Below are 16,549 nucleotides of genomic sequence, written 5' to 3'. Positions count from 1 at the left end.
TTTAGGATAGCAGCTGCCATATTCATTTGGTGTGACATCAATTCCTGCCTGAGTTTCCCTGCTCACTCATAGCTCTGGGCTCAGATTACAGCAGGGAGGGGAGGAGGGAGGAGGAGAGTAGCAAACTGAGCATGTTCAAGCCCTAGCCCTGGAGGTTTAAGATGAAAATTGGAAGTCTGAAACAGAAGCCCATGAGTATACAATAGACAGAGGACTCAGAGCAGCATTACTTTGAGGGTTTATTGGTGTATTTAAATTTTTAAATATACCATCTTGAAAAAGCTTACTCAATTTTAGCCTTCTTCTCCTTTAAGCCCCCAAATTGTCCAGAGGTTGACTTGTTATACCAATATACATTGAAAATGTTTATTAATTAGGGTCATGGGACTCCTATACCTCTGCACCCCCTGAAGCCACAGGGTCTGCTTCCTCTGTAGTTACTCCCTTGACGTAACCCTACTGCTATCATATCTCACATATTGCTTTTACAATTATCCATGAAAGGACTGACATGTCTCAGTTCTCTAAAGCACCCAGAAAGCGGAGAAATTTACACCAGAATAAAATAAAATCTCTGCCCCTGGGAGAGGGGCATATGGTCACTGCAGTGGCCTGGGGCCTAAACATATGGACAGCCAGGTAGGCCTGAAAGTGATGGCACATTTTTTATTTTCTGATAGATTTAGGCAAAAGGTGGGCCCAAGTAGGGTTGATGTCCAGCCATTAGAACAAACAGCCTGTCCAGCTATGTCACCAACCTACTCGGTTATGCCCCTGGCCTGTCCAGTTATGTCCCCAGCCTGTCCAGTTATGTCCCCAGCCTGTCCAGTTATGCCCCCGGCCTGTCCAGTTATGCCCCCTGACCTGTCCAGTTATTACCTTGCAGTGGGCCCTCTATGATCTGGTTCCAAAAGTGCTCTCACACTATCCCCAAGGCATACAAGGGTTGATAGAGACAAGGTCTCTATTTAAGCTGATATTTGCCAGTTTGTCCTCCAGGTAATAGGCAGAATTAAGCAGATCTGATTGGTCTGCTCCCCTCAGTCATTACAGTAATTATGTAGCAAGACTCCTTCATTCTCCTTAACCTTTTCTATATATATGTATATATATATAGCTCCACTGACCTCTGGTGGAAATTAAGATGATTTTCCCATAGCAGAATCCTCTATGGAAGCCTGTATACAACAAAACTCACATATCTCTGCACCTCTTTGCAATGTAATATACAATACAGCTTCTTTTTTAAATTTTCACATTGTTTTAACAGTTTTGCCTTCCTGGTGATAATATAAAGTTGTATCTGAGGCTGCATTGTATATTCCCCCCCACTGCAGAGAGAAATCAATGTGCCCGGATGTACATCTGCTAGAGGACATAACTGCTGGTGCAGGAGTCTTGGAGTTTAGCCACAGCCAGCTAAAGTACAGGGAGAGCTGACACTCAATTATGAAGAGGGATAAAGTGCATAAAACATTGGCGCTCCACTGTGACTCTGCTCCAGAACAGAGCATAGACAGTTGCCCCTGTTTCTATATAACTCCCTGCATGTGCTTGAAAGTATGGTATATAGAAGGGGCTCCGTATGGATGGGATGTGGGTGTCCACTTGCCCCTTACTTGTAGATCAATCAAGGAGCCACAGGGGATTCATAGTTGTCCAGAGCCTCCTTGGGCAATTATTATGTACATACTTTGCTCTTGAACAGGCACAGAACCACAGCTTGCATTGGCAGTGGGGCAACTTTGCAGCCCTTATTGCTTCAGCTCTTGAACAGCACATATAGTAAATTAGCCCTAGTGTTTATAAAATTGATATAACCACATATCCAGTTTCTGTGACCTCCCTAGCCTTCTCCTGGGGCATCACAGTATCTCAATATTTCATTGGCCCTCAAAGTGCATCATAGATCTGGCTGTGTCAAAGCCAAAACAGAACAGTGCAGAACCTACACAGCCGCTATTGAATCAAAGATCCCAGATTCAACAATTCAGTAATCAGTGATTGCTCTAATCAACAAACTTCAGATCTCCCTGAACCAAATAACCATCTCATGTTCTTTGTGTCACAACCACCATATTGGAACTCTTAGGCTTGAGTTTGGTTCCCACCAGGAATCTATCTATAGACAGTTTGTTGGGTTTCTCCAGGTTCCCCTAAGGGGCAAATTCACTAAAGGACGAAGCGCCTAACTCTAGCGTTAATTCGCTAGCGTATCGCATTTTCGTTAATTAGCCGATTCACTAACGGACAATAGCGTAAATTCGATAGTGTTACTTCACACCCTTATGCCTGGCGAATTTGCGCAATGGGCGTAACTACGCAAATTCACTGATGCGCACATTTTTCTGAACGCTAACTTCAGACTTCCTTCGCCACCTCAGACCAGGCGAAGTGCAATAGAATAGATAGGGATTGCTTAAAAAAAAAAAGTTAAACATTTTTCTAAGTCCCAAAAAACGCTGGCGTTTTTCCTTTTTTTATGGGTGATAGGTTGAAAAAGATCAAAAAAAGATCAAAAAAGTTTTTGAGGCTCCCCTCCTTCCCCCCTACATTTCCTAACTCATGGCACCTTAACTATACAGTGGGCACATGTGTAGGGCAAAATAAAAATGTTATTTGCTGTTTTGAAGGTTTCCCAGGCTTGTGTAGTGATGCTACATATACCTCCATTGTAACTTCAATTTGGCGCTGTATGCAAATTAAGCATCACTAGCGGAACTTCGCTTTGCTTGGTGAATTAACGCTAGTGCAACTTGGCAACCTTACGCTTCCCCTGAGCGCAACTACGGATTTTAGTGAATTTGCATAGCACTGGCGAAAATACGAAGTGCGGCGAATCGGACGCTGTCGCAACTACGAATCTTAGTGAATTTGACCCTATGTATCTTCACATATCTGGTTTTTAGGCTCTGACCAAAACCATGGAAAAGGTTGGCCTCGGTGCTCATGCACATGCTTGGGAGCCCAAAACTGAATATGATACAGCCCAAGATAGCTGCTGCCAACCCTGCCTTAACACTGCATGAAGGGAAAATCTACTGAAGACCCCTATGGTTTATAAAAAGTGTCAGCAATACAGTTGGATAGGGAACATATTTAAACAGGGATGTACAGAGGGGCTTTCATTTTTCTTAAAAGAGAGGTTTAATGTAGCTTGCATTGTTTTTGACACCCTACATCCCCTTAATAGGCAATGAATAATGAGTGGAAACCAGTTGCTCTTACTTGACAGAGATGGAGAAGTCTCCGGGGGAACTCTCACTGTCTCTGATAAGAAAGGCTCCAACGAAATTCTGTCTCAGAAGCTTCTCTTCTGCCACTTGCCGGGAGATCCTGCCCGCGTACCACCTGGAAAATGGAACCCACAACACCATTGGATTAGTAAAAGCTGAAAAGACTCTGCAGCCGAATCAAACGTATGGTTAAAGTAATTGCAATTGAAAGCAGTATCTGTCTGCACCTTTGTGTTTCAAGTCCTGATTCTTTCAACAATGTAGCAGGGATTAGTTTTAGCTAGAATTCCATGGTCTCTCTGTTTAATGGAAATGTCTCACTGAACCAAATTGCTAGTTTAGGTATTAATGATTCTGCTTTTAATGTGTTTTTAAATGTATGAGCTTATGTGTCCAGCACAAAGGCAACAGCCACACACAATCGGAACCGCAGAGCAGAGGCGCAAATGAGTGACCACCAGTCGACTCAGTCGGTTGTTCCTTCTGCTTGAAATTCTCCAACTTTTTCCACTGAGTGGGATGACATATTATTAACATGATGGACTCATACAAAAAGGTGTAAAGAAGCTACGAGCAGGCAAATATCTTTTAGTGACCACATTCAGACCTCAAGCCTCTACAGCAGTGATCCCCAACCAGTAGCTCATGAGCAACATGTTGCTCTCCAACCCCTTGGGTGTTGCTCCCAGTGGCCTCAAAGCAGGTGCTTATATTTGAATTCCAGGCTTGGAGGCAAGTTTTGGTTGTCTAAAAACCAGTTGTACTGCCAAACAGAGCCACAATGTAGGTTGACAATCCACATAGGGGCTACCAAATGGCCAATCACAGAACTTATTTGGCACCCCAAGAAAATTTGTCATGCTTATGTTGCTCCCCAACTCCTTTTTCTGCTGAATGTTGCTCACGGGTTCAAAAGGTTGGGGATCCCTGCTCTACAGGAACTGACTCCTTCGTACATGAGACAAAAGTCCCACAATCTTTTATTTTTTGCAATTGATAATCCATAGTGTCAGGGTCATGCTTTTATTTCTACCCTAAATCCCTCCCCCTAATGAAAAATGTAAATAAAATAAAAAAAAATAATGAGCTTTGTAAAACAAACCCCTGCTGTTTGTGCCTATGCTTCTTTACCATTGCTGAGAAAGGACAGACTGGAGGAATGTGGACGGTGGATTATGCACAAGGTTATGAATGCATCATGATTCACATGTATTTCTGCATCACAAGTCATGCTTTCAAGCCTGTGAATGGTGTAGGAGGGGCTCGAAAAATATTTCTGCTTTGAGATCTGGGGAGCATGGAGTTATGCCTCTGGCTATAACAATTGGACTTCTACTACTGGTGTAACTACCATACGGGGGGGGGAGGGGTCCCAGTCCTGATAGGCCTTCTGCACTGCCTGTCCTGTTGCATCTTCCAGTGCCGTTCACTGCACAGTGAGTTGGTGGGTTTTGGGCTGTTGAAGGTATCAGCTGTAATACAAAGTGGAGGAGCCCGAAATTTTTTTTGCTGGGAGACCTGGATGACTCACCTGTCCGTCCACTGACCCTTATTTGTATAAATGCAAATATGCATAGAAGACATTAAGGGTCCTTTACCAAATCCTCTGCAGGAGTCTTAGTGGAGCACAAAGGTTTATGTCACAGGGCAATAAGAACAGGGCAGGTCCAAAAAGCAAAAAAAAAAGTCAAAAATCATTCCCAGTAATCAAATCCCAGAAAGACACCCAGTCCATGGGTCACATAGTTTAAGTTAAATCAAACAAAAACTTGAAAAAGGAGCCCATCATAGGCCCCTAGGCCCATCCTTGGCACGAAACGCGTCAGGCTTAAGCATGTCCTAAATAAAGATTTTCTACCTTTATATATCATCTGGGCTCTTTTTTCATCAACAGTAAGTCTATCCTGTTTTTGTTTGATTTCACCCCCCCCCAATTATTCTTGTTTCTTGCCTGCTACTATGGGCAGGGCTCCTCTTGTTTAAAAAGTGCCACCAGTCGGTGGGACTGTTTGCTGAGTGCCATGCAACCCATTTCTTTCACCCTCCCAGGTGCCCCCTGTGCCAGTTGTAGTAAGTTGCTTGCGAAGCACAGAAATCTCTGTACTGTGGAAGCAATGTAGAAGGAAGCAGTTGTCTAAGGAAGCAGTTGTCTATGGAAGCAGTTGTCTATGGAAGCAGTTGTATAAGGAAGCAGTTGTCTAAGCCCAACAGGGGACGTCTGGAAGAATGGGTAGAGATAGAGGTGCTCAGCAGACAGTTCCCTAGTCTTGTATGTTTTATGAAGAAAAGCAGAGCAACATCAGTTGGGGGTAGCAGGTAAGCAACTAGAATCACTGGGGATGCCGAAACACTTGGAACCCATCAAAGATTTTACCTTTGTAGCTCCTTAAAGGAACAGTTCAGTGTGAAAATAAAGACTGAGTAAATAGATAGGCTGTGCAAAATAAAACATGTTTCTAATATAGTTAGTTACACAAAAATGTAATGTATTAAAGGCTGGAGTGACTGGATGAGACCGGCGCTTTCAGTGCATGCGCAGTTATCACTAAACAGAACTGCTCCAACTGCGCATGCGCCGCCACACCGGTCTCATTGCCAAGATTTCCGAAGAGAAGAAGATGGCGCCAGTGAACTCCAATGCCTGCATCTGCACCGAGGGGTAAGTAAAACATTAGGGGCATTTGCCCGGGGTAACACTTAGGCTGGGGGGAGGAGGGAGGGGGGTCTATGTAGGGTAGGGGGTAGGGTTTTTTTAAGTTTAGGGTTAAATTCTCCTTATAAAACCGAGGGATTCTGCTCAGCAGGGACACAGATAACAAATGTATCAACTAATGTATCAGTTTAGAGAGTCGCAACCCCCTCTTCTCAGAGCTGTTTTAGAAAGGTGGAAAATTTGACTTACACAAAATGGTCACACATACAAAATAGATGGAAAGTAAATGAAAAAAGTCTTTATTTCTGGTGAACTATCTGAAACCACTTGAACTGAAAAAAAACTCTTGGAAGGTGAATCCCTTTAATAGGAAAAGGGCCTGAATTGCCTATTTTACCATTATTTGTTGAGAAGACCAACAGGCCCTAAATACCATGCAGAAGGTGATGTTTGGAAGCTGGCACCTTACTAATATGATTAGTCCCCACAACTCAGCCAAACTTATCTCTTTTCAAAAATGAAACCTGTGCCAATGTACGTCATCAGGACTCATCAAATTCTATCTTCTACGGTATAGTCCAAGATTGGGACAGTTTTCTGCTACTTCACAGTTAGAAGAGCTAAGGCTACTATGGAACCTTGATGTAATGCAAATAGGTAAATTGAGATCTTGAGCTTGCTGGAGACTATCTCTAGGAAGGAGCACCACGGGAAGCCCTGTTTTAAAACTAGCATTTCGATCTATGACTGAGCTGAAAACTTCAGGGAGAAATGGTGCAGAGTACAGAACATACAAATATTAAGATGTTACTAAACCTCCTTCTAATTATTGACTCATTTTTGATAAAACCTCCAGCAAGTGGTTTCAATATTTCATTGCCCCTTTGGTGCAACTGGTGGAGAATAATGGATCAGGCAGACTTGAGATTTGAGTACTTACGGATGGGGCTTCACTTTGATGTAGTTCTTTGGAATATAGCCCTCTCTTCCAAAAAGTTCTGCTTTAAACCAGTTTTGGTCATCTTCCATGTTGAGAATCTGAAGGACAGAAGATGGCTTGTGTCAGTCAAGGCATAATGTGGATAAACTTGGAGGCACTGGCAAACAGAAAGGGGGGGTCACATGGGACAATCCAGCTGCTGTAAAATACAGCTCCCAGTATCCTCAGCCTGCCATTATTTGGCCAGCCAGAACAAGGCCATTTTAAGATATGGCAGGGAATGGGAGGGTGCAAACAGACTTTGCAGGGGCCTTTAAGTAGTATTGACCAATATATAGGGTTCCAATTGCTGCTGTGGAATGAAAACACCCAAATGTGTCTCAGGGGTTGGCGGGTGCCACCAACTGTACCTCAAAACATGTTAAAGGCCACACATTGGGCAGCATGGATATGAAGCAAAACTGTGACAATCCTGTTCTTCTGTACTTGATGTATACTTTACTATACTGCTGCTCGTCATTGTGTGCATAGCCTACAGCACACCATCTACATCCAGGAGCGAAACCATAGAGCAGGGATCTCCATCCTTTTTCTAACCATGAGCAGCATTCAATTGTAAAAAAAAAGATGGAGAGCAACACAAGCATGAAAAAAGTTCCTGGGGTGCCAATTATGGACTGTGATTGCCTATTTGTAGCCCCTCTGCGGACTGGCAGCCTACAAGAGACTCTGTTTGGCAGTACATCTGGTTTTTATGCAACAAAAACTTGCCTTGATTTAAAAATTAAGCACCTGATTTGAGGCCACTGGGAGCAAGAGCCAAGGAGTTGGTGAACAACTGGTTGCAGACCACTGCCATAGAAGAAGAAGATCCTGCAGGGTTGCAGGGTGGCCTAGGAGTGTAAGGGGCTCAATAAGGCCATAATTAATGAACAATTTTAATATATCTTGGTAGAATAGGCCAACTTATTAATATTTTGGTGCTCTAAATTGAATTTGCAGTGGGGCCTGGTAACATCTAGTTATGCCACTGTCTACATCCCCCTAAAGATACAATATAGGGTTAGCTATGCCATGAGAGAGAGAGAGAGTGCGTGTGTGTGTGTGTGTAAGAAAAGAAGAGCTTGTGTTTGCACATGTGTGCATTTACTCTTTCCTTTATCTTTCCTGTAACAAAAGACACAAAGAAAACCCCACAATTTCAACGTGTGATGTATACAATAGCGCTGCAGGAAAACGCCAAAGTGCTGTGTTTGCAGAGATTGGAAACATCCTGTCTGCACCCAACAACAACAACACAGAACTCAATCTCAGGCTAAAAAAGTTATTTTGCTGTTCTCCGCAACAGGGACATTTAAAAGCAAATGTTGGAATTATAATCATTGTACATATTGTATATTCTAAATCATGGAGAATACATATTTATAAAAACTGATGACATCCTTTCCTAGAAACTAACTATAATATTCTTAATTATCCGATATGGGAACATAGGCACTTGTGTCCCCTACTGATAAATATTGGCTGTGGTCCCTGGTGGCCTTTTGCTAATAGTTATGGCCAGTTTATAATTATGGGTGCATCTGTAGAGCCTCATATTTTATCCTAACTCACATCGGCTATGTCCAACAACTGAACAGCCCTGTTCTATAGACTGCCTCTCAGTCTTGACCAAACCACTTACCTTTATAATATCCCCTTTGTTAAATGGCAGCTCATCCCTTTCTGAGGTCTTTAAGTTGTATATTGCGGTTGCCTCCATATCAACTGAGGGTAGTCACCAACATGCAGTGTGGACAGTTGTACCAATAAGTCATGCAGAAATGGGAAAGGCTTGGAGAGTGTGTCCTTAGGCTGTCAGTTCTACTCCTGGATATTTGTTGGATGGACAAATATCAGCCATATATATTCAGTGATGGAGTCTGTTGGCCGTTGCTGATGGGTGGAAAGAGATTTCACAGGTTTGATCCAAAATCTGCAACAACATCACCCAGTTAGTGTGGAAGGGACCTTCTGAGTCTTCCAAAAACAGTGGATGCGCTTGTGGTTATTAGCCCAGCTTCCCAGGTCTCAATTATTACTTGAAATATAATTATCTAACTCTCACACCCTTTTGGAAGTGGCATGTACAGTAACTTTTGTGCCACTGTCCTCCATACAGACTGGTCCCATATTTTAATGAATGATCTAGCTGAAGACCTGTGCACTAGATCTTTTGAGAAACTCACAAGTCCCTGGCATCCTCTTAAAGGTGGCCATAGATGCAAAGATCCGCTCGTTTGGAGATTTGCCAAACGAGCGGATCTTTCCCCGATATGCCATTAACAGGCATGGCTATATCGGGGGTAATCTGATTGTTCGGCCGTATGGCCGAACGATCAGATTACGAGGTGCCATGAGCTCTGGCGGGATCGGTTGGATCAAACCTGACCGATCAACCAAACGACCGATCTCCGCCGGGCGAAAGATGTCGGCACACGCCACACACGATCCGAAAATCGTACGAATCCTCGATTCGTACGATCGGATCTGTGTGTCTATGGCCACCTTAAGTCCTAGCCATCATTATTGGGTGAGAATATTTCATGGGTTAATCAGGACATCCACTTGGTCAGCCTAATTGGCCCTAGCCAAGTACCAATGAAACGAGATTTTGGTTGGCCCATAGAGTGAACCGATGAGGTTCATACATATATTGTTGCCTATTAAAATAATAGCAGAGGATGAACAAATATACACATCCATCAAATTAAAGGTTTTGATCAAATAAAGCCTTGCTTCTAACAGATCCAGAGACTGGCAAGAAAAAATCTTCTGAGGTTGTCTCTAGTTTATCTCAAAAAGGGAGAAAAAATTCTGGCCTGACTCCACAACAACAATCAGACAAATCCCTTGGTCAACACTGTACTTAGCGAGTTGATAAGACAATTGTCCATCCCAACACATACAGGTATAGGACCTGCGTGGGACCTGAAGTTTCTAGATAAGGGGTCTTTCTGTAATTTGGATCTCCATACTTTATGCCTACCAAAATTCCATTTAAAAATTAATTAATTATATCTTAGTTAGGTTTAAGTACAAGGTACTGTTTTATTATTACAGAGAGAAAAAGGAAATCATTTTTAAAAAATTGAATAATTTTATTAGAATGGAGTCTATGAGAGACAATCTTCCATTAATTTGACATTTTATGAAAACAGATGCCATACCAGTTTATATTTTTTTATATATATATATATATATATATATATATATATATACATATATATATATATATATATATATATCGATGATAGAGAGAGAGAGAGAGAGAGAGAGAGAGAGAGAGAGATGATAGATAGAAATATAGAGATATAGATATAGATATGACCATGCCATTCTAAAACATATTAAGGAAATTGCAACAATATTACCCTGCAGGGCATCCCACGACCTCACATCATTTAACTGTCTCCCCTGCTTCAACTGAATATTCAGTTCCTTAATCCAAGGACCATCTTTGTTCTATGACAAAATTATCTTTTCGTTCCTTGATTCAATGCCTTTTTTAGAAACAGTTCTTTGTTGGTTCTAATAGCCACTAACTGACACTGCCTAGAGTTGTACAGTTTCTTATCCACAACCTCACAAATCCTTCTCAGTTAAGGAAACTCCCAACACACTGCCATTTAGTGTATAACTTGCATTTATATTATTTCTGCCGAAGTGCATAACCTCGCATTTATCAACATTGAACCTCATTTTCCAATTTGTGGCCCAGTTTTCCAATTTTGTCCAATTTAAGCATTGAACTTATACGTCTGCATGATTTATCATCATCAGCAGACAGTACTTTCTATGCCAACCTCAAAGTCAAAGTCAAAGTTAAAAAGCGATGGGCTAAGGACAGATCCCTACAGTGCTCCACTAACAACACCGGCCCAATAACAACTATTTTTGTAATCGAACCTTCAGTCAGTTCTCTATCCAAGTGCAAATATATTCCAGGCCAGTATATCTCATTTTAATCCGAAATCTTCTGTGTGGTACTGTAACAAATGCTTTAGCAAAGTCTATCACATCCCCTGACATCCCTTATATCAAGGCATTAATGTCTGGCAAGATCAACTGAAGGTAAAACCATGCTGGCACAAACTCATAGCCATATAATTTGAGATCTATTAGTATCTTATTCCTTTTAATCCCCTCCAAAAGCTTTTCTAACAGCAATGTCAAACTAACAGGCCTATAGTTATCAGGCTGAGAACGGGATCCCTTTTTAAAAATCATTTTTTATTATTATTGTATCTGCCGGTAAAGCAGTTTCAAGGAGAGGCTTCTGTGCCTTTTGCCACTATGATTTTAATACCTTCATCCTTCTAATCTCAAAATATGCCCTCCCCCCATATTCTCTGAAATGATTTAGTAGTGAAATGTTGTTTTACGTATTGTAAAGTACGTAACACTGTCCCCAACAAACTGATAGAGAACTCCCAATATCAGCCTGATACAAACCTACCCCAGGGGGTATAACCAGTGAGAATCACTTACCCTCAGAAGATCTTACTTGCCTCTTTGCTGGGAACTATTAAGCAGATGCCCCCGTCTGAACCGATGACTTTATCAGCCTCCAGACTGTCTCTATGCTCTGCTGAGCTTACAGAGGAAGAGGGCTGGTATTTTTCAACTAAAGGGTTTCATTTGTTAGGTAAAGAGGTGACAGGAAGTCACAATAAAAAACACACTGCACTGGGGCAGCACAGAGTTACTGAAGCAAATACTCAGCCTCCTCTGTTGCAGATAATGATTCTCCCACTCTGTATAAATATATATATATAGTTGTGGTCATGCCTCTTGCTGCTCTAATTCCAGTTATAGAAGCCATTCTCTGATTTTCTGCTCAGAAACATACAAACTAATGTTATTATGCCTTTATTCACTGCTGCCAATTGCAAAGATCTTACTGTATATATATATATATATATATATATATATATATATATATATATATATATATATATATATATATATATATATATAAAATGGATAAAGTACCCCCTCATGTGAAATATAAGGATATTATAAGTTACAGAGGAGTTCCATGACCATATTAAAACAAGAGGCTGAAGAGGTGACTTCTAATGTCCTGATATTTTGCAGCAGGGGGTACTTTATTTATTATAATACACAAGTTTTAGTGAGTCATGTGACAGAAATGACATCACTAAGCTTCGATTATAAGCTATGACATCACTAAGCACTGTTTATAAGGATACAGTTTACAGGATATTCATGGCTCTTGTGTATTATAATTGTATAATCTCAGATTGGTGCCTCAGGTACAGAGGGTTTAAAGGGATGGTTCGCATTTAAATCTGTTGAGTCTAAAAAATTATATACAGGATCCATTATCCAGAAAGCTCTGAATTATAGGAAGGCCGTCTCCCATAGACTCCATTTTATTCAAATTATCCAGATTGTATTTTGCTGTAATAATAAAACAGTACCTTGTACTTGATCCCAACTGAAATATAATTAATCCTTATTGGAAGCAAAACCAGCCTATTGGGTTTATTTAATGTTCATATGATTTTCTAGTAGACTTAAGGTATGAAGATCCAAATTACAGAAAAACAGAAAACCCCAGGCCCGAGCACTCTAGATAACTGGTCACATACCTGTGTAGCTTTCTGTTTTTTATAAACAGGCAGATTATTTAAAAGAAAATAAAAAAGGAAAGACCTTTGTTATAGCTGAAAAATGCATACAGCCCTTAATAGTTCCCTAACCAATTATCCGGGGAGTAATTAAACTCAGGGTCGTATTTATATATAGGCCCCCGAGTGCCTGTGTTTAGGGCGGCATGGTTTTGGGGGCGGCCCTCCGGGTGCCTATTTTTTTTTTAAACCCTCCACCATGGATTTCTATAGGAAATCCGGTTATGGAGCTGAGGAGGGGAGGTGTAGGGGGGCCAAGGAAGAATGCGTAAGTGATGTCACGCGCACGAGGTGCTGACATCATTTCCACTGAATATGTCGCGTGACATCAATGCGCACGATGTATGACGTCAGCATGCACTCCGCGTGATGTCAGAGCACCGGTGTGTGACGTCAGAGCGCCGGTGTGAAGTCAGCACGCACGACGTAGGGGCGTGTTTACGTTCGATGCCTAGTGCTACATCGGACCTAAATACAGCCCTGATTAAACTTGAAATGCCAGAGCATGCCCAGAGTGCCAGGCCTGTTCTAATGTTCTAATTCCTCCTGGAAGTTGATAGGATTTCTAGTGACTTTTGTGCAAGTGGACAGCAGGTAGCAATGCTCTCTTGGGCTGGGCTTCAAATAATGCACAGTGAGGTCATAGTTGGCTGCATCACTTCTGGTCCCTGGCTCTTTGGAGCTGATCCCCTAAGAAGAACATACACCCCAGAATCCAGGTCCTGGCTAATGCTCATGCTCCTGGTCAGCCAGAAAACAGGGACAGGAAGCAATACTACCTACTGTTGGGAAAGGGTGCCTGTATTTGAGCCATGTGCCATATGAATGCCTTTACTCAAGCACATTTTCATGTTGTGATAGTTTTGGCTATAAAGCATTATTCCTTAAAGGATACACTCAGTGTAAAAAACAAGAATGTACCAGTGCATTATACTCATTTAGATATAGAAGAATTGTGAAAGGGAGATGTGAGTACCTCCGACAATAATAAGTCAATCAGTTAAAGAAATTGAAAAATTTATTAGGACATAAAAGACAAGACCTAATGCGTTTCGTGCTTGCTGGGGCACTTACTCATAGGCTGATAGAAGAATTGTGCTTAAAAAAAGTAGTGTTTCAGGCTGATTTATTGAATATTTCTGCAAAACCCTAATAATCCCCCCTTCTCTTCCACTTCCTGCTCCCTGAATTCCGAGGCTGTGCAGGGGAGCCGGCGGCTCTCAGCTCACTGTACTGTAGGACAGGAACCAATCAGCAGCTAGCAGGACCTGATAGGGAACTGAAGCCTGTCTGTGCTTGTGTGACTGCAGGACTGTGATTGGCTGTCCCCCTCCTACTGTGTTTCTGGCAGGGACCGTTAGGACACGCCCACCCCTCATTTGAAACACAGACAGGGACCAGAGAACATCCATAGGAAGCTCCAATAAAGGGGCTATTTTTTTTAAAAGGTAAGTTTTATTTCTTTTTAAAACACACAGCAATCATACATACAACAAATAAGTACACTCGCAGACTAAACTGTACAAGTTTGGCAGGATGAAAACATGGCATAGGCTATCACCAAGCATAACACAATACAGTGATTGAGCAGTTGAGATGGACACTATCAAACTCAGGTGAACTTTACATCTGAAGGCTAGGTTGGGACCGTCGAGGATATGTAGGATAGCTAACCATGAAGGATTTCATAATAGGAGATGGACTTGGTTAAGACTTGCTATAGAGGGGTCGGGTCAATGTCATTCCACAATCCCCAAATTTTATCAAATTTTAAAGGGGGCTATTTTTAAACATAATATTCATTTTTAGCACCATGTAAAAGCAACACCATATATTACTTATAATTAGTGATGGGCGAATTTATTCACCAGGCGCGAATTCGCGGTGAATTTGCGCGATTCGCCGCCAGCGAATAAATTCGCGAAACGCCCGCGAAAATTCGCGGAAAAAACGAGACGCCGGCGTTTTTCGGCGAAGCAAAACGGCGCAAATTCGCCCATCACTACTTATAATTGCCTACAAAATTAGGGGTTTTTCATTTATCCTATATGTCTCCTTTAATTTTTCCTCACATTTTTGCCAGTTTTGTGTGTGTAAATTTTTCAAATGCTGTTACATAACTGTCACACGTTTTTGGACTATACAGGCTAACAGGGTTAATCACCAGCTAGTATACTGGAGCATGGGTTACATTGGACTCTAACACTTAAGGCAGGGCCTTCGCAAAGTGGAAGAAATGAAGGTGTGGTCTAGTGTAACTACAACTCCCACAGGCTACTGTGCTTTAACCAATAAAGAAATGGGCGCCAGGTTCTTGCAGTCAGTCATAACAAAATAACTTTATTTGTCAAAGACAAATGATCCACAGGTTACTTACATCAAAAAAGAGTCATTTGCAGAATAACTAGGCACACAACTCAGACAGTATAGCAGATGTAGATGCAGGTGCATTAGATTAGGAAGTAGTCAAGGCAGTAAAGTACCTCCAGGCAGAAATACCTCACACGTGGTCTGGATCTCACCCACTGGAGTAGTCAGGGAGGAGAACCTAAAGCCTGACACCCTTTCCACTATGGTCCCTTCGCTGTAGGCAAATCTTACAGCCTGGGAAGCTACTTCCTGCTACAACTCCTTGTTGGAGCACAAAGCTGCTCTTTCTCTCTTCCCCCACTGTCTTACTCTCCTAGAGACTCTATAACAATTGTATTCCTGCCACTAAATAGCCTCATTCACAGGGTCCCTGCTCCCCGACTTCCACACTAGAGGTTCAGGTCCCTCTAGGGCAAACTGGCTTTACTGGGCCTTGTTGTACCCAGGCTCCTGGGTCAGACACCAGGAGCCAATAAGAAAGATCCACCTCTTCTCACTCGCCATACCAAAGTGTGACAGGATGTGGTCACAACAGATATGTAAATTACAACTAGGTAGATCAGGAAGTGTAGGAATTTAAAGCCATAGGGGCATATCAACCCTATGGGTCCCTACATAATCTATGGCCAACAATTGGTGGGATTAAGATTGTCACAGCCACACCCTCCCCACGACACTCTTACACAATGGTCCTGTGTTGTTTCTAAGGTAGTACCCTGTAGGCAGCGTCAGACTGAGAGTTCCAGTGCCCACCAGGGCTCCCACCGTAGGGGTTCCTGCCTTCAGTCCCATACATATACGTATTTTATCTTATATGGCATACAGCTCCACACTTGAATTACAGAATTTGGTTTAACCCTTTTATGGTATTTGTTTAATTGTAAAACGGAAGGCAACAGAGGTGTGGGTCTTGTTGAGCTAAAGAGCTTGTGTGTCTTAGAGAAATTGGAGGATCAAGTGAGCAGATTTACTAAGTTTGAAACTGTGCTGGGGGATGTTGAGTTAGAGCATGAGGGGAATTTCCCCATATTTACGCTGTTTAAAAGCATGGGGAAACTGATGTCACAGGAATTACTGCTTTGTTGGGACTTTTCTAGTCTGGGAAAATATATTTCTTTTAAATAGATCCCTGGGGGATCAAGAATCAAAAAGTACCCTTCTTTTGCAAAGGAAAATACGGATTTCACTAAGAAGTGGAATGGGGTCCTGACTAGATGTTCCATAGACTTGGTGAAACTCATTATAGATCATAAAAAACAAAGTCTGCACAAGATTAGGGAAGAAATAAATGATTCCCAATCCCTTCTAACGGGACATAAGAAATCCCCTGATTTTTATAAATGTGACCAACAATTAAAGGTACATTTATGGAAAATTGGAGGAATCAGTCAGCGCCTGCAAGAAGCGTAAGCTCAAGCGGGACAAATGGGACTATGATTCAGTTTATGTTTGGCACAGGCCTAGATCCATTTTGAATAATAAGCCTAAATCTTATGATCACAATAAATCGAAATCCGTTTCTTTCTCAAGTGAGTCAGGAGAGGAGACATCTTTTTGCACAGGTGACGTTGAAGCTGTATCCCTACGTCGTGTCAGGAGGAGTCCGAGGGGAATGGATCTCAGTGATCTGGATGACAATAATAACTTCAAAAGG

General features: G+C 41.9%; 1 protein-coding gene across 2 annotated transcripts in view; it reads right to left on the bottom strand.

Annotated features, from left to right (window-relative positions):
• Positions 1-11,493, bottom strand: part of grap.L (GRB2 related adaptor protein L homeolog) — a 39,907-nt gene extending 28,414 nt beyond the window's left edge. The window contains exons 1-4 of one of the 2 annotated variants that reach the window (XM_018236586.2): positions 11,360-11,493; positions 8,514-8,804; positions 6,830-6,927; positions 3,229-3,351 (exon numbers count right to left, since the gene is read on the bottom strand). In XM_018236586.2, the coding sequence (XP_018092075.1) occupies positions 3,229-3,351; positions 6,830-6,927; positions 8,514-8,591 (299 nt within the window). In that variant the 5' untranslated portion in view covers positions 8,592-8,804; positions 11,360-11,493. The remainder of the gene's footprint in view (positions 1-3,228; positions 3,352-6,829; positions 6,928-8,513; positions 8,805-11,359) is intronic. The other variant, XM_041576935.1, reaches the window with a different exon arrangement.
• Positions 11,494-16,549: the final 5,056 nt, after the last annotated feature.

Source organism: Xenopus laevis, chromosome 9_10L, assembly GCF_017654675.1.
Source record: "Xenopus laevis strain J_2021 chromosome 9_10L, Xenopus_laevis_v10.1, whole genome shotgun sequence".
NCBI classification, from domain to species: Eukaryota; Metazoa; Chordata; class Amphibia; order Anura; family Pipidae; genus Xenopus; species Xenopus laevis.
The sequence above is the reverse complement of the archived record's forward strand: the minus strand, read 5'-3'. Positions and strand labels throughout refer to the sequence as shown.